The 19,595-nt window shown below is 37.2% G+C and overlaps 1 protein-coding gene across 4 annotated transcripts in view; it reads right to left on the reverse strand.

The window, feature by feature from the left end:
- The window catches only part of DOCK4 (dedicator of cytokinesis 4), a 468,183-nt gene that overhangs the window by 94,336 nt on the left and 354,252 nt on the right, over positions 1 to 19,595 (reverse strand). For all 4 annotated transcript variants that reach the window (XM_077169893.1, XM_077169973.1, XM_077169724.1 and 1 more), the window contains exons 24-26: positions 15,963 to 16,090; positions 13,415 to 13,549; positions 1,767 to 1,865 (exon numbers count right to left, since the gene is read on the reverse strand). In XM_077169893.1, coding sequence (XP_077026008.1) covers positions 1,767 to 1,865; positions 13,415 to 13,549; positions 15,963 to 16,090 — 362 coding nt within the window. The remainder of the gene's footprint in view (positions 1 to 1,766; positions 1,866 to 13,414; positions 13,550 to 15,962; positions 16,091 to 19,595) is intronic.

A 19,595-nucleotide genomic window follows, 5' to 3' on the forward strand; every position in this document is an offset into this window, starting at 1 on the left:
AAAGATCTGATTGCTCCAGCTAAACAGATCCAGCTAGCCTGACAGACTCCTGATCAGTCTGTGGCAGATTCCCACTTGCAGTTCTGAGACCTTCTTTGTGAAGCTGTTCCTGTTGCTTTGGGTTGGGTTGGCAGCAACTTCTAGGTACTTACACAGCATTGCATAGTTACCACTCGTGAGTGTATTCAACACTCCTGCTCACTGCCATTTCATGTCTGATTCTTCTCCTTACAGGGACTGGATATCTTCTCCCTGGTTAAATGCCTGATGCAAGGCTTGACATGCCTGAGTTGCTCAATATATTTGCTGAATGATAGACTAAAGTAATTAATATAATTAAATCATGTCCTAGCTTGAAGTCCCAGCTAATTTTGAGGAGGGAAATAGAACAATAACCTTCAGAAAGGTTGTGTTGGCTTACTGACAGGAGAAAAGTCCACACTCATTAATTACTACTGTGAATATTATTGCATACAATTCAGTACACTGGATTAAATCAATCACGTCTTTCAATTTATGCTTCTCTGTTACACTTTTTATTCTCGGGCCCTAAAAAATATGTGGCATTTTCCTGCGTGAAACTTTGAAATATGAAGTCATACACCTCTCAAGCAAAACCTAACAGCTCCTCAACTGTGTTAAATATTCAACTGCTGATAGAAATTAATGAATGCGCAATTATTTTCCTCTTGACAACATGGATTTCTATACTCAGAAGAGGTAATTTCTAACAATATTTATTTACAATCTGAAGATTGAATGCAAGCTTAAAAAATATATTTTCAGACCTTGGACATATACTCACTGAGTGACTGCTAAATAGATTAGGTCTGCCCAAACCTGTTCTTTGTTTCATACGACTTAGCTTGCTCCAAATCAACTGAAAGATTCTTCTAAGTTCATGTAAAATCTTCCAGTTAATTAAAAGTAAAAAAAAAAGAAGTGACCCCATGCACCATCCATATAACAATCTAGAAATCTTCTCCTAAAACATTGAGAAGGTGTCCGGTCACACAAATGTTACACTGTGCCTGGACCTGTTGCCCTATAATTCTCTTCCACCAAGCATTTAAGCAGTCATTCCATTATGACAGTTTACACGCAAAGTTGTCTGGAAAAGTGAAGAGATGGAAGAAAAATAAAAGTTAAATAAGGGCAGAAAACAGGTTCCTCCCATTGAGGAGAATTGACGTCGAAACTTTCAGTGAATTCCATGAAGTATTAAAGTTCCCTCAAATCTCAGCAGAGATTGGATTCTTATAAACCTAACATCCATATCTCCTATTTAATGTCAGTCTAGCATACCATATTGATTGGACTATGGCTAACAGAGACTATCAATATAAGCTAGTTTCCCTAAAACTTCTCACTGGTTTCAGAGGAATGAAACCAGCTTGTATATTTATATGTGCTCCTTTATTTTCTATTAAGGGAATTTTTTTAGGTCTAGTACACTAGGGTTAGTCTATCTGATTTTATCTCCTTAGTTCTATTATTCTGTTTCTAGTTTATTGAACTTTGATTATAGGTATTTCAGATCCTATGTTCTTGTCTAACATCAGAGTTAATTGCTCTAGTTGCATGAAAGAAATAGGAAAGAGACAGGATAGATGAGTTGGTCTAAAGTCGAGGCTGAGAAAAACCAGTTTAGGATTTAATGGAAACAGGTCAAACAATTGTCAAGGAATTATCTGAACAATGATGGATAAGGACAAGAGAAGTGAAAAAGACATACTAAAAGAAATTTAAAAAAAGATGCTACTTACCCTTAGTTCTTCCTTTGTATTGAAACTATCAAGAAGCTGTTGATAATGTCTATCTGTCATTTGTCGCAGAAGAGACAGGAGACAAGCGACAAACTCCCCCTAAAAAAAAAAAAAGCATATTTAAAAATAAGGCCACATAAGAACACCAGCAACTTATCCTTAACTGTTCTCAAATAAAATACTTAAAAAAGATTACTATGATATCCACATTCACTCTCTGAAGTATTCTTAATCTAAATTACCTACAAAATTACAGCCAACATTTTCTCCCTGTGATTAATTGCTATTTACTTGGTATACGTACATTTTTTCTATTTTAGAGTGGATTTTCTATTTGGGTGGCAGCTTGGGAATTAACTCCATACACTGAAAAGAGGTAAAACAATAGGTGCCCCTCCTGCTGAATAAATATGTAATACATCTTCTTTCATGATCTCACTTAAGTTTCACAACAACCCTCTGAGTTAGGGGGTATAATACTTATTTAGAGAAGGTAAAACAAAGGTTAAGATAGGTTTAAAAGACTTGCCCAAAGTCTACCAGAAAATGGTAGAGTTGGGAAATCTCCAACTCTTTCCGACTCCTGTAACTTCATGCAACCCCTAGAAAGAGTGATCATTCATTCATTTGACACTATGTCTATGTGGCAGGAGCTTTCTTCAAAATACTAAATATCTAAAAATATTAACCAGCTGGAATTACAAATTCCTGCCTCTTAAAATGAAGAAGAGTGAACAAGTAATTTAACCATGCCCCGTGACTATAATTTTAGTGAGTGTTAAAGCAGTGATACACAAAGCAAGGCCTACTGAAGTGTATGTATCTTCCTTAAAAGGACTCAGACTTCCGTCTTTATACATACATACTAGTTTTTCCATCCTCCTTGTTCCCTCCCTCCTTCCCACGCTGATATTTTGTTATATTACCTTGGGTAACCGTTTGTTTAAATCTGAGTAATTCTGTTCCTCCATTTCCTAACATGTGGCTTCTCCTTTTAAGATGTGAAGAAATCAGGTAACCCAACTTGAGTAAGAATGAGAATTAAACCTCAAATGTGAGAATGAAAAAAGTTGCAAATGAGAACCCTGTGAATTCCCCTGTGTGTAAAGACAGGTACTTCTGTACACGATGTTCTGCCACCTATTTTATGGCTCAGTCTTTATGTCAGTGTCTTCTGAATACAGGTTGTGGAAGTCTGTACTGACTTCCACATATGTAGAGGATCCAAAAACCCCTGGATGGTTTTGTTGCCATAAAGGTTGGAGATTCGATGTTGCCTAGAGCTCATGGCAGACACCAAACAGAAGTCAGCTTGATGGAAGATGGTAGTACTGGAATGACGGGTCCAGAAAACAATTATTAGGTATTTTAGCTCTGCAGTCTTTTCATATCACTACAGTGCAAGTATCTGCACACTGAAGTTAAACAAATTTGGGTTCAAATGCCAGCTCCATTAATGTTCCTGAGCCTCAGTTCTAGAAAATGCCCCGTCAGGATGATTAAACATAATGTACATAAAATGTCTAGTATAAAACAGGCATAGCCCAAGCCCTCAATAAACAAGAGCCTGAGCAAAAGGCCCTCTGCACTCTAGAAATCATGAAATGTAATGTTGTCTTGCTTTTTCCCTTCCTTTCTTTTCACTTGGAAATTGACAGCAGATGGTCTTAGAAGATGCTTCTGAACAAACTCTTTTTTCCTACATAATTTTATTTTTGTTCCTCGATGAACCACTTACACTGAAGGGTTTTGAAATTTCCAGGTTAGGTAAATGGATCCCTTCCTCTCTTTAACAAAAACATAATTAATGAAGAACCCCCGATAAGTGAAAATGGACTACAATCTAATTTAGGTAACGCGGTTGCTAAATAAATGTGCTCTGACCAAGATCCTTTTGTTTTCTGTTCTTTATTATTTCTCCTATAAATGTAAGGCACAGTGAATCTTAGTTATTATTATTATTATTCATAATAGCAATACCTAAACCTCAATCTTCTCATTTGTAAAAAGTGGATACTTAACTCATAGAGCTGTTGTGAGGATCAAATGAGATGATACGTGGAAGGTTTATAATGCTTGGCACAAATACTTAATAAATCTTTGCTATTAACTATAAAATCTTGAAAAAGAAAAACCATTTAAAAAGTGCTTTCCAAACACAAGTCATAACCTACAAGTAGGTCATAAAATCACTTGGTGAACTGCAATTGGCATTTTAAAAAATGAAGTAGAAAATATCAAAGAATATCCAACATAGTAAGTATAAGCATTATTTCATGAATTTTTAAAGTTACATAGCCCAAATTTAACTTCTCCTTTTTATTCTTAACTTTCTACTCTCGCCTTCTGTGAGAGACCACAGGAATTCTGATGTGCCTGTTTTATTTTTGCTTCTGTGTAAAATTTCATTGAAGGTTAAGGGCCTGCATTTTTCAAAGCACAGCCTCTGAGTCTTCCTGCAGCACAGCTTCTGATGGAGTCTGAAAACACGATGCCCGTCACCACCTTCCTTTACCAGGGTCCCTCATGAAGATCAATAACCTATATTTTAGATGAGGTCCCTGCCCTTCATGCCATCTGAGTTAGCATGCTGCCTCATGCTCCACTGAAACTTAGTCTAGAGAAATACCAACAGGTGACAGACACAGCAGGGAGGTTTCACCTGTGCTCATTCTTGGGCCTGCATTGGCTGCTATTTATAACTAAGATTTGGTTTTGGTCCATAAAACTCATGTGATGAGAGAAACTTGAGCAACCCCAGAAAGCTTGAGACCAAGCAAGATGGGCTAAGAATGCTGAGTGTCATCTGCTGTAGTGATCCTAGGTCAGGGCAGTTGCTAGGACAGAACTCTAATTATGAACATGTGGCTCCCTCTAACTCAGATATGGTGACTTACAGGGTTGTGCTGCTTTGAAAGGAAGTATGCTCCCTAGAAAAGCCATGTTTTAATCAAAATCCCAATTCATAAAGGCAGAATAATCCCTATTCAGTACTGTATGTTTGAAACTATTATCGGATCATCTCCCTGGATGATGTGATTTAGTCAAGAGTGATTGTTAAACTGGATTAGGTGATGACATGTCTCCACTCATTTGGGAGGGTCTTGATTGGTTTATGGGAGTCCTATAAAAGAGGAAACATTTTGGAGAGTGGGAGATTCAGAGAGAGCAGAGAATGTTGCAGTACCACGAAGCAGAGAGTCCACCAGCCAGAGACCTTTAGAGATAAAGAAGGAAAATGCCTCCCGGGGAGCTTCATGAAACAGGAAGCCAGGAGAGAAAGCTAGCAGATGACACCGTGTTTGCCATGTGCCCTTCCAGCCAAGAGAGAAGCCCTGACTGTGTTCGCCATGTGCCTTCTCACTTGAGAGAGAAACCCTGAACTTCATCGACCTTTTTGAACCAAGGTATCCTTCCCCGGATGGATACTTTTGATTGGACATTTCTATTGACTTGTTCTAATTGGGACATTTTCTCGGCCTTAGAACTGTAAACTAGCAACTCATTAAATTCCCCTTGTTAAAAGCCATTCTGTTTCTGGTATATTGCATTCTGGCAGCCAGCAAACTAGAACAAGGGTCATTCAAAGAAAGCTAATGCATTGCATATTGTTGATTTCAATATGCTTTAAAAAAAAAAAAGTAGTTTAATTGCCATTCTTCTGTGTTTGAGCATTATGTGATTTACTCCTAAAAAGTCTAACTCTTAAAAATTAAAAACGATCGACAATCATATATGGCATGCCTCCATAGATCTGAAGACCCAGTAGTTCATAAAATTGCTATCATTTGCATTTTCCAACACACTCCTAATTTAAAGCATTTATATTTTCCATGCAACCTTTTTGTACAGCAAAGAATTTATTCACTTTTAATCAGAGCAATAGCATTTAAAACAAGACAAGTGCTTGTTTCATCAGTGGATTGGGAGACTCAATGTTAATTCTCCTGAAATTGATAAATAGATTCAGTGCCCCAAACAAAATCCTATCGGGCTTTTATTTTCTTTTGCTTAGAAATTAATAAGCTGATTCCAAAATTCATATGGAAATGTAAAGAACCTAGAATTAGTAAAAGCAACTTTGGACAAACTTGGAGGACATATACTAACTGATTGCAAGAATTATTATAAAGCTATGGTAATCAGGATAGCACATTATTGGTGTCAAATTAGATAAATGGGTAATGGAACAGAACAGTTAAAAACAGGAACAGCCTAAATGGCCAACAAAAGGCGAATGAATAAACAAATTGGAGTATATTCATACAATGGAATACTATATGCTAATAAAAGGGAATGAACTACTGAAATACGAAACAACATGGATGAAACTCAAACAATTATGCCGAATGAAAGAAGCCAGATCGAAAAAAAAAAAAAAAAGGCATGGACTGTATAATTCTAGAGGATGAAACTTATCTAGAACGACAGGAGGCAGGTCGATGATTGCCTGGGGATGAGGTAGGACATGTGGGAAGGAAGGAAAAGAAAGAGGGGCACGAGGAAACTTTTCAGAGGATGGACATGTTCATTATCTTGACTGTGGTATAGACATACATCAAAACTTATCAAACTGTATATTTTAAATACGTGCAGCTTACTGTATGCCAATTGCACCTCAATAAAACTGTTTTAAAAATAAGGCATTATGATAACCATTATCATGTATAGAGATACCCCTCTGTGTAAATTACTACCGGCTGACTTCTGCATCAAGCTCTTTCCTAACCAGAGCCTTGTTAGGTGAACATTATTATCTTCACTTGCAGATAAGCTCGTTACAATAGTGAAGGGGAAGAAATTTACCCCATGTTATATAGCTGGAAAGTAGTGAAGCTGGGATTTGAACCAAGATATTTCTTGTTCTAGAACTCTGCACTAAATGCTTCTTCTTCCTACTGCTCAGACTGATTTGACTTTATTAATTTTGGGAGGTTATATTTCAAATTAAAGTGATTATATAAGTATCTGTGAGCTGATAATCAATATCTATACTTTTTAACCTCTTTATTAATTACGCCTCAACTTAAAAATGCAAATCTAGGGAGTATGAAACCATTTAATTTTTCCTCTCTTAAAGGGTTTTTCCCACCCCATCTATACTATCTCTAATACAGCTGCCAAATTAATATTCTGAAAATATTTATTTAGCAGATGATCTTGTGAATACAAAAATAACCTGAAGTTTGAAAAATTATATATTATATTTATATTATTTTAAGTATTTTATCAAAAACAGGAAACACTATTCATTATCATTACAGCCAATGAACACAGGTGAACACCTCTTTGAATCCAGGTTATTAACTATTTTTATTTGTCCTATCTGGTATGCCCACAGTAAATAACTTATCAACCTGATATATAATCTCTGTCACATCTGTGATGGATCATCAATCCTGACATTTACTCTACAACATTATTCATTTAATCTACTTAGGAACTCCAAATAAATTTAGCCACCTTATTAGGCCCAGTTGTTTTAATGACATAGATTTTCATCTATAATGTAAATTCTTCATATTTAAGATAATTTAGGAATGTGTCAATATGAAAAGCTAGACTTATCATTGCAGAAAAGAAAAAACAAAAACCTTCCCTGGCCAACATTTGCTTATTTTTAGTGTGGGGAAGTTTTACATGCAAATCACCTTCAAAACTATATTCCCCAGCAGCTTGCATCCATCATATGTATAGACTGAGTAGCATGGGAATTTTTATCAATAACTGAATAACAATACTCATGGGGCAGCTTTCAAAGAACTTTTCATTATTTTTTTCCAGACATTTCTTACAAGATTCTTCTGTCCCTCTTTCTGTCCCCCAACCACAAGCCAATGCTGCACGAAAACTGCAGGTAATCTTGCCAGAGCATCTGTCTTTGATATGGCCTGTAAGGAGCTGAGCCACCTGCATGCTTATAAAAGGAACTTAACAAAATTATGTGCAAAGCAAAAAAAAAAGCGTTTAAAATTGTAAGGAACTCAGGAGTCCAATTAGTTGAGGGTGTGAGGCAAATGTCCATTTATGCTACTTTAAAAAATCTATTTCCATGCACCATTAGATTTTTGAAAGGAACCAATAACAATGATCATTTTTTTTTCCAGCTGGAGAGGCCATTTTAAAGTTCAAAGAACAGTTGGTGGAAGAACAAAAAGTATAACTCTTTTAAACTGTAAAAATAAGGCTCCTGCTATGTAGAATTATGACTCATGGGAAGCCTGCCTTCCTGCAGGTGTGGCTGGGAGCAGGGCCGCAGCCATGTTATTCGCAGAGCAAGGGCACAACCATCACAACTGAACTGAGAAACTGGGGGCATGCTCTCGCATACGTGCCTGCAAAGCCTGAAAGGGGCTCGCTGTAGAGTCATGCAAAGCCTCCCTAACCAGGGCCTGTTCTCGGTGACAAAACAGTGAGGAAAATTAAATCTTCGGTGCCCAGAACTCTGTGAATGATCAGATCAGATCTCTCATCATAATACGTGTGATAACAATAATAACAAGTCTTGCTAGCAATGACCATATGACTTCTGTTGCCATACCAATGACTAATAGCAAGGTTTTATTGAGTATTGGACCATCTGCTATTTTTACATGCTATTTGATGTAATCCTTATACCAACTTTGAGGTGAGTACAATTATTTTCTCTGTTTTAAGGACAAAGAAACTGAGGATTAGAGACATTGAGGAAAACTGACCGAGATCATGTAGTTAATTAAGTGGCAGAGTAGGATTCAAACCAGGTCTACTCAAGGGCTCTAGAAAAATGTCTTAAAGCATAAAACCGAAGATGCCAAATAATTTAGGTGAGTTTGTCTTAGTAAATTTCATGCCATATACCTTGAGAGAGTATGGCTTTTTCACAAGGAAGAAGTACAGTATAACTATATGGAGAAAGATTTCTCTTTGTGTGATTTTCCTTAAATCTGGTACACAGGACTATCACCCTGCTTGCCCAACCCCCAATTGCACCCACAAACCTGATGCATTCCTTTTCTCAAGACTGTTAATTTGCATTGATTATCAAAATGTGATGGCCTAAAGACCAGGTATATCTCATATAGATCTGATGTACAGTAACCCTGCACATCGATACAAAGTGCATTTTTTTTTTTTACATGGCAGGCACTGGGAATGGAAACAGATCCAGCACAGCAGGCGAGAATTTTGCCTGCTGAGCCACCATGGCCCACCCAATACAAAGTGGTTTTTAAAATTTAAGTTTTGGCATTGGGCAGTCTTGTACCATGCCCAGCATTTGATATGTTTTTGTAAAGTGAAAATATCTTGTTTGCTGGGCAATTATAATTTTAGAATGATGTAAGGTCTGCATTGCCAAGAAGCAGTTAAAATGTTACTATCAACACCATAATGAAGATGGAATAGAAATACTTTTCCCTATTCCTCCTGCTAAGTACAACTAAAAATCCTGGTCATTATATATAAAATGAACATAAGAAGACTCTCAAAGGTAGAGAGAGAAAGCAGCCTGGTGAAGGGTCTTAGGACCCAAGGAACAACCTTGGATCTCTGGGTTTTCTTTTTACCTCCTATATCCCAGACTCGGAGTTGAAGAAGCTGGCACACCCTGAAATATTAGGGGATGCAGACATTAAAAAGCCCAACAACTTACTCAATATAAAATAGATAATTGAAACGGTCCTATAGCTATTAAGAAAATTTAATATATAATTTCGAAACTCCCCCAAATAAATCTCTATATCTAGGTGGTTTCAATGGAAAGTTCTATCAAATGTTCAAAGAAGAATTAACACGAAGTCTATACAGTTTCTCCCAGAAATTGCAAGAGGAGAAAACCCTTCCCAATTTATTTTATGAAACTAGTAATATCCTGATACCAAAACAGGACAAAGTTAGTTAAAAAAAGAAAGAAAGAAAGAAAGAAAACATCACACCAATGAATATAGATGCAAAAAATCCTAACAAAAGATTAGCAAATAGAATTCAACCATATATAAAGAATTAAACACTACAACCAAGTGGCATTTCTTTCAGGGATACAAGACTGGTTCAGTATATGAACATAACCAGTGTAATACATCATATGAATTGGCTGAAGAAGAAAAAAAAAATCACATGATCATATATCAATTGAGGAAAAAAGCATTAGAAAAAATTCAATACTCATTGATGACAAAAACTCTCAGAAAAATAGGAATACAGGGGAATGTGCTCACCTTGAGAATGAGTACCTAAAAAACCCTCCAGTTACCATTATATGTAACGGTAAATATCTGAATGCTTTCCTTCTAAGATCAGGCACAAGGCAAGGATGTCTGCTCTTACCACTGTTATTCAACATGGCATAGGCAGTTCTAGCCAATGCAGTAAAGCAAGAAATAGAAATAAAAGACAAACAGATCAGAAAGGCAGAAAGAGAACTATCCATATTTACAGAAGACATGATTGCCCACGTAGAAATCCTAAGGAATCAGTAAGTGAGTTCAGCAAAGTTATAGAAGATGAGACAAACATTAAAAAATCAATTGTATCTGTGTACTAGCAATGAACATGTGAATATAAAAATGAAAAATATGATATAATTTACAATTTTCAAAAGTAAATGAAACAGGTGTAAATTTAACAAAATATGTCAGGATTTATATGCTGAAAACTGCACAATGCTGCCAAAAGAAATCAAAGATCTAAATAAATGGAGAGACGTAATTTCTAATGGAACAAAATAGATAACCCAGAAATTGTCCCATACAAATATGCCCAACTATTTTCTTTTTTTTTTTTCACAGGCAAGCACGGGGAAACGAACCTGGGTCTCTGGCATGGCAGGCGAGAACTCTGCCTGCTGAGTCATGGTGGCCCGCCCCCAACTATTTTTTAACAAAGGTGCAAATACAATTCAACAAATGGTGCTGGAGCAGTTAGATATCTAAAGGTAAAAACTGAACCATGGTTTCAACTCACATCCTATAAATTACTGAAAGTGGTTCATAGACTTAAATGCAAAATGTAAAACTATAATACTTTAGGGGAAAAAAAGTAGGAAATAATCCTCAGGATAAAGGGCTAAAGAGTTGCTAAGCAAAAAGAGTTCTTAGACTTGAGGCCAAAAGGAATTATCCATAAAAGGAAAAACTGATAAATTGGACTTTATCAAAATGTAAAATATTGTTCTGCAAAGACTCAATTAAGAGGATGAAAACACAAGACAAAGAGTGAGAGAAAATATTTGCACATATCCAAGAAATGACTAGAATATATAAAGAACTCTCAAACTCAACAGTAAAAAAGAAAACAGTTCAATGAGAAAATAGACAAAAATGTGAAGAAACATTTCACTGAAGAGGATGTACAGATGGCAAATAAACAAGTGAAAAGATGTTCAACACCATTAGCCATCAGGGAAATGTAAATTCAAACACAATAAAATATTAGCACACACCTATCAGAAAGGCTATTAAAAAAAAGTGAACACACCAAATGCTACGAGGGTGTGGAGATATTGGATCACTGGGAATGTAAAAGGGTATAGCCAGTCTGGAAAAGTTGAGCAGTTTTCTTAAAAAACTAAATAATGCACCTACCAAACAACCCAGCAGCTATATTCCTGGAGGGGCATTTATCCCAGATAAATGAAAATTTATGTGCACACAAAACCATGTTCCTGGATGCTCACTGCACTTTAACACATTCTAGCCCAAAACTGGGCTTCCCAAATAACCTCCAATGAGCGGAAGGTTAAGCACACTATGGTACATGTATAGCATAGGATGCTACTCAGCATTATAAAGGTATAGATTATTGACAAACACAGTAACCAGAACCAGGATGAATTTCCAGAAAATTGCATGCTCAAAAAAGATAAATTCCCAAAATGTGACATACAGTATAATTCCATTTATATAATTTTCTTGAAATAACAAATTATAGAAAAGGTGAACAGATTAGTTAAGGAGTTAAGGAGTGGGTGGAGGTGGGAGAGAAGTGTGTGTCAGGTGCAACATGAGAGATCTGTGGGGTGAGGGAAATATTCTATATCTTCATTGTATCAGATTCTGGTTGTGAGATTATACTATAGTTCCGCAAGATGTAACAAGGTAAAACAGAGAAAAGAGATTTATCTGTATTATTTCTTACAATTGCATACAATGCTACAATGATCACAAAATAAAAAGTTTTAATTAACAAAATGAAAAAAAACAAGATAAACAAATACAAACCCTCAAACCTCAAACCCATAATGAATTCCTGTGGCATTAAGCAACAAGAAAATAACAACATGCTTTGATCATTTACTATGGACCAGGTGGTAGGACCACACCACGGCCATCCTGAAACAGCCAATCCTGACACCAGAGCCAACATGGGCCTTTCATTTTTTTTAAATAAAACAAAAATTTATCTTCATCAAGGACCAGGCAAACAGTCTTAAGACTATCCATAAAAATGATGGCGAAGTGTTGACATTTTGCAAACAACATGTATATGAAAACTACAACATCTGCTGTAATTTCTACAAATGCTATCACTTGCTTAGAAGAATAGTCTCAAAAAGACTAAAAAAAAAAAAAAAGCCAGAAAAAGTTTTGATCAATTGAATGTAAGTTTTAAATAAAAAAAAAATACACATACACTATCAGATATTACTTCTTAATATTTTATATGAATCGTGTTATATTAGGGTCAAAACCAGTGGAGCTTTGAAGTCACATTAAAAATCACCAAGTCATAACTTCTCATTTCAAAGCTGAGGAAAGAGAGGCCGAGAAAAGTCAAGATCTTGACTAGCTGTCATGAAAAAGCCAGAATTTGCACTCTGGTCCTGTGACTCACATTGCTCTATTTCACTATTCTCGCTTCCTCAAGCAATTCAATGGATGAAAACAGAGTTTAAAAAAATACCACACTGACTGAGGATACAGGATGGTGAATTAATTTAAATTAAGTAACATAAGAGCTAATATCCATTGGGTTTCTGAAATGAAAAACCCTTAATCCAAGGTCTTTTTAGCAAACATGCCTCACATTCTTATTCCCTGGTAAAAATGAAGGTTATCTCATATATATTTTAAATGCACACAGGTCACTCTCCCCCAGGACAGATTTCCTACATTCTTATGGACAACCTCCCTCAAAATGACTGCAGCTTGAACAGGCACAACCATGATGCGTCCATGTGTCATTTGCTTTATGGTCTGTGGTAGTTAGATTCAGGTGTCAACTTGGCCAGGTGAAGGTGCCTAGTTCTATTGTTGTGGACATAAGCCAATGGCATGTGAACCTCATCTGTCACTGATTACATCTGCAGTCAGCTAGGAGGCATGCTTGCTGCAATAAATGTTTGATTTAATTGCCTGGTGCCTAAATGAGAGAGCTCAACGTAGCACAGCCCAAGCAGCTCAGCATACCTCATCCCAGCACTTGCAGCTCAGCCCAGGCCTTTGGAGATGCAGAAAGGAATCACCCTGGGGAAAACTGTTGGAACCCAGAGACCCGGAGAGAAGGCCAGCAGAGATCGCCCTGTGCCTTCCCACATAAGAAAGAACCTCAATTGCAAGTTAGCTGCCTTTCCTCTGAAGAACTAATGAAATAAATCCCCTTTTATTGAAAGCCAATCCATCTCTGGTGTGTTGAATTCCGGCAGCTAGCAAACTAGAACATGGTCTTACAGTGACATCCTGGAACTGGAGCCGCATTGCAGAGCTGGACGCCTGAGGGCGACTGGTGATCTCCAAGATGGTTCTCAGCAGGATGTCCAGCAGGCTAGCCACTATCACGTCAATTTCTTCCAGCACAGATTTTTCCTTGAGAGGAAAAAAAAAAAAAAAAGCATTCAGGAAATTGTGACTGAATATCTATATTAATCTTTTTTTAACTGAAAGCAGGAGAAAGCACTTTTCCAAATGTAAAATCAAAAAGTCAGAGAACTGAGAGCTTGAGAGACTGGGACCTCACCCAAATGAATGACCTTTTATAGGTGAAAGAACAAAGGCACAGAAAAGCTAAGGGCTTGCCTAAGAGCACCCGGCTTGGCTATGCAATGGATACTTGAGATACAAGTAAAAAGGCAGGTGGTGTCATGGAAGGGATGCCAAATGAATTTAAAACACTGCCTATCCCACCTGCCTCTCTGGGCCTGACTCTTCACTGAAAGACCCTCCTGGTACTTAAAGTCTGTAATCACTTAATTTCAGCTTGTGCTTACATTTACTCTTTGCATCACTGGAGTCGCACGGGTCCTTTCCCAAAAGTCTATTCTAAATGAAAAAGACTTTTTTTTAATGGTCCACAAAATCCCTCTGTGCAAATATTAGGGAATGGCATTCATCTAGGTGAATAGCACTTTCTACAGCCTGGACCTAAGGTCAGTGGCTTAGGGACTGCTTCCAGAAGCAAAGTTAACACCATCCAAACCCCCAGGGCTTGAGAAAGAAGCCCATGAGCTCTGCACTGCCTGTCTGTAGTGGTGTGGGGTTCGTACCACAGCTGTGCAAGACAAAATTCTGTGCATACAAGGAGAGCACTCATCGCAAAGAACACTTTTAGGAAGTACGTAAAACGGTGAGTTGAAAGAGCTCTTTGGCTAGGATTTTATGATAAAATATTTTACACCTGCAAGAAAACTGTGATGGTTTTCACGTCAGTCAACTGATTTCTGCTCTGAATTCCTTTTAAGTCCAAAAACTGACTCCAACTTCCAAATTGAAATAGACAAGAAGTAAAAAACAAACAGAAAAACAAACACATCTGTACTACTGCTCTTTGTTTTCAGTTTCCCGCAGTAAACTACCTGTTTGTTTACTTTTTTACTTTCAGCAATTATAGTTGGGAAAAGCATTCTAACTAGGCATGGCACAGTTATTCTTTATCAAATGGTATAGAAGGAGTTTTAAAACGAAACTGATGCATTCCTCCCTTTCACCACTCTTCTCCCAGTCCAAGGTGAGACTCTTCACTCTTCTCTTTTGGAGCCTAGGATCATGGGGACTTGGGTATGTGTTTCAAAATCAAATGTCCTTTCCCACGCAGGTCTACTCAATCCATTTTTTTTTTTTTTCTGTAAGCTGAGGGGTCACAGTTCATTTTTTTCCCATGTGAGTATCCCGTTATTGCAGCACCATTTGTTGAGGTTTTGCTTGTTTGGTTTTTTGCTTATTTGTTTTTCGGGGGAAGTGCATGGCCAGGAATCGAACCCGGGTCTCCCACATGACAGGCGAGGATTCTATCACTGAACTACCCTTACACCCTTGTCTTGATTGACTCATATAGCCTGGCTTTTTTTCTCTCTATTTCCAACTGTGTTCCCACAATACTGTGATCCCAGTACTGAAGGCCCATCCCAGCTGACTGCTCAGTTCTTCAGAAGCTGTGACAAAAATGAGGAAATGTAGCATAAATGTAATAGGGAGGCAAAGAAACAGGTATCTCAGCACTCAGTGCTAAACACTGCTTTGAAAAACCTGTTACCAGTGAGCATGCTTAATTAACTCTTGTAGACTGATAGAACTGGAAGAGGACATCCTTCACAGGAGGATTTCACATCAGACCCCTGAGTCAGGCACATGAATATGCTGAGTTGTTCCCATTTACAAGCAAGCATGTGCTTTCCCTCTAATTGCATTGCATTCTCTAATGCAATTGCAGTGCATGGAGATTGAGGAATGTCTTACAGGAATACCCAAAGCCATAATAATGAAGTGATTACTGCTGGGGCTGAGTAACAATTATCTTGCAAGATACCCTTGCTCTCTTGGGGCTTGCCTCTGCTGCCACAATCTCTGTGAGACCCGGCCCAAGAGCCACCACCACTCTGTGGCATCATCATGTGTTTTTTTCCACAGAATGGGTCCCAAAAAACTTTATTTTGCAAGCAGTAATTTATTCTTACCACAGCACATTCTTCCTATCAAGATTAAAGACACATGTAGGAGGCTTTGAGAAATCTAATTTTTCTCACTTGGTATTTATTCAGTTCTTTCTTGAAATACAATATTAGGCAACTTAGGTTATTCAGGGTTATAGCAATCCCACAAGGCTGCAAAAAATTTCTTCACAGGAAAAGCAAAAAAAGGAAAAAAAAAAAGTCCAACCTGGTTGGAAATAAAAGTGAGAGCTGCAGAGGATTATTCTTCAGTGTTCTTTCTTTGGGCACTTTAAAAATGTTATTTCCAGGAGCCATTTGATGGGAACTACATACTATGACCTGCATTTACTTACTGAGCTGTTTTTCTTGATGAGACAAAATACGTTGCTAAGGATACGCGCACACATGATCAGGTCCTTCTGTTCCTGCAGGTGCATGTGGAGGTGATGCAAAACCACAGGCAAGAGGATGTAACGGGAGTCTGCAGAGAGAAGGATCATTAGCGGCACATCGGTTCGAGTCCCACACAAATCTCGGGCAAATCCTTATCTGCTTTTTTTGTTTGGTTTTGCATGGGCAGGCACCCAGAAACGAACCCAAGTCTCTGGCATGGCGGGCGGGAACTCTGCCACTGGGCCATCCTTGCCCCCCACTTATCTGCTTTTAAATCAAATTCTAATCGTTAAATTGTTAACAAGTAGTTTAAAAGGGGACAGCTCTAAAATGTGTACATTGAAAACTGGTACTTCTTTTCCCCACCCCTCCCTAGCCCATGATTCCTGTGTTCAAGATTCTTTTAGAAGATAAAGTTTTCTCATTTTTTTCTTGTTTATTTTACCTTCGTATTTCTCTGTGACACACTTCTCTTGCTCTTTCCTTATTTTTCATGCAGACAGGTCATCTACTGATTTACTATTGTGATAGATGATACATCTTTACCATGTTTCCCCATTCCTCAGCCTCTCAAAATAGTTATATCACAATTTCTAGCTAAATTAACATTTTAGGTTGGCTGCCATTCTGATTTCCAATCCTTTAAACATAATCTACATTTTGTTTCATTTTTGTTTTTTTTCTCTGAAAGCTGTCAAGAATTTACCTTTATCCCTCGTAATTCTAAATTTCCTGATAATGTATGTTAGCTTGGCCCTTTTGATCTGAAAACTCATGTCCTTCAATTCTGGGAACTTGCCTTGAATTATTTCTATGATTACTTCCTTCTCTCTGTTTCTCTGTGCAACTACATCCACACTGTGAAGCTTTTAACTATCTCCTACTTATCTTATTTCCCCATCTTTCTGTCCAACTTTTGGAGTGATTTCCTTTATCTTTCACACTTCTATTCAATTTTCTTATCTATGCTATTATATATTTAATTTCAAAGAGCAACTTCTGTACTTCCAGGGCCAGTTTCATGTGAGTGCAACCTAAGTGAGTCATACAGCACTCAAAAGGACCCTGTGCTTGCTTTAATGCTCTGCTGCTGCTGTCTTGAAATTCTTAATTTTTAAAGACGAGGCCCATATTTTCACCATGCAGCCATGCTTGCTTGCTTCCCTTCTCTTTTTATAGCATCCTGATCTTGTTTCATGAATATTCTGTAATCTCTTTTTCTTTTTCTATCGCTCTCTCAAAATCACAGACTATGTTTCGGTATACATAGTCTTCTGTTTCTTCATTATGGTCTCTGCCTTTCACGTTAGAAGTTTTTCTCCAGTGTCTGGTGATCATTCATTGTCCGTTCATCTTTTCAAGTGAGGTACTAAAATGCTAAATGGAAAATAAACTCTGTGTGCCTATGCAAGCTTGGGGACTGGTAAAATTTTATTGGGGGGGTGACGGGAGACATCCAGATATTTCATTTGAGGACCCCAAGATTTTGATATCTAATATGTTTTCCCTGGGGCCAGTCAGTTTTTCTAGAGAGGAATCTGTCAGATCCTCCCTGGAGAGCACAAACCCATCTTTTAGTAATATGAAATCAAGAAGAGAAATGGCAGGTGGGAGAGTCTAGAAAAAAACATTATTAGAACTAATACGCAAGTTTGGCAATGCCACAGGATATACTAGGCCAATATACAAGTATCATTCATATTTCTACACACTGGCAAGAACCAGAAATGTAAATAAAAATGATGTGATTTACAACAGTATATATAAAATATTACCCATAGGAATAAATTTAATAAAATATGTGTAAGATTTATATACTAAAACCACAAAATCTTGATGAGGGATAGTAAAGACTTCAATAAATGGAAAGTGAGACGGCAGAGGTCATGAACTGATACTCTCAACATTTAGATAGAACTCTCCACAAACTAATCTGCAGATTCAAGGCAATCCCATCCAACACCCCAGCAGGATTTCTAAAAAGAAACTGGCAAAATGAATCTAAAATTTATATGAAAGTGCAAAGGACCAAGAATAGCAAAAATAATTTTCAAAAAGAAGAGTAAATATGGAGGACTTACACAACCTGATTTAAAGACTTGTTATCACAAAACTACAGTGACAAAAGCAGTACGGTCATGGCATAAGGTTAGCTACATAGATTACTGGAACAAAACAGTGTTCAAAAGTTGTCAGATATATATGGTCAGCTGATTTTCAACAAGCGTGCTGAGGCAATTCAATGGAGAAAGGATCATGTTTACAACAAATGGTGCTGGAAGAACTGGATATCCATCCTCTGTCTGTCTGCCTGTCTATCTATCTATCTATCTAAATGACCTTGACCCTTATCTCAAACCAAATAAGAGAATTAACTCAGAATGGATCTTAGACCTAAATGCAATAGCTAAAATTAAACACTTCTAAAAGAAAAACAGGAGAAAATTCTAGTGACTCTGAGTTAGGTGGAGATCTCTTAAGTAGGATACAACAAATACAAACTGTCATGGACAATACTGATAAACTGGATTTCATCAAAATTAAAAATTCTACCAACACCATTCAGGTTCCCTATTTGAGGGCTTTTTCCCCCCCCAGTTTATAGACCCTAGAAGCAGACTATTTAGCTCTACATCTGAATCCCAGCCCTGTCACTTAGTAGCTATGTGATGTTGGGCAACTAACTTGATCTCTCTATGCCTCAGTCTTTCCAGCAAACTGGGGATAATAATGGTACCTCCTCCTGTGATTGTTTTAAAGATTTCATGAACTAACAGCACTTGATACATAGTGAGTGCTACATAAGGGTTGATAATGACATTATTATTATCTTTTCTCCCTTCTTAAATTTCTACCTATATTCACAGGTAAAAGAATATGTTAGTCTGTATCCTAATAAAAAATCATAAGGGATTCAAAGAGTCCATGACTGGGAAAGTGTTTGCCTAATTTCTCTTACTGCCCTATTGATTTCTTTTAGGAATCAGCTTTGGAGTCTCATATTTCTTTTGATAACTGTTACTGAGCTCACAACACAAAGAGGTTTGTGGTAAAGCCTTGGCTTTACCCGCAAAACAAATGACATAGGCACAGGTGTGCTTTAAGAAAATGCATGCAGAATATTAAAATCCAAACTTGTAAAATAATTCTTTTAAATGTAAGCATCACCAGGAAACTCACAAATCAGTTAGTTGGCAAAAAGAACCAGGAAAACAAATCTAAAAGTTTAAGTGACAGGAGTCATGCCTAGTGATGTTTAATTAGAAAGAAAGATAAAGCTTATCTGTTATGTTCCTGCAGTCAGTGGGATTTGACTTCTAAAAATTCAATTTGCAACCAACTGTTAAGAAAATATCTACTTGCATAAAAGTGAGACAGACAAATATTTCATATGTGGTATATATAAAAAGAAAGCATATGACTATCTAGCCTCAAAATTTGCCTTCTCCCTATTATTAGGACAATGTAGCCAAAGTAAAAGAAAGAATCTGCAGGGAAAATGCCAAACAAGCTGATGGGTTAAAATGCTAATTCTTCCCTTTAAAAGAAAACACCTGGACCTTTCAAGCATGACCAAAAGAAAAAACAAAACA

The sequence above is a fragment of the Tamandua tetradactyla genome, chromosome 1 (genome assembly GCF_023851605.1).
Source record: "Tamandua tetradactyla isolate mTamTet1 chromosome 1, mTamTet1.pri, whole genome shotgun sequence".
Taxonomy (NCBI): Eukaryota; Metazoa; Chordata; class Mammalia; order Pilosa; family Myrmecophagidae; genus Tamandua; species Tamandua tetradactyla.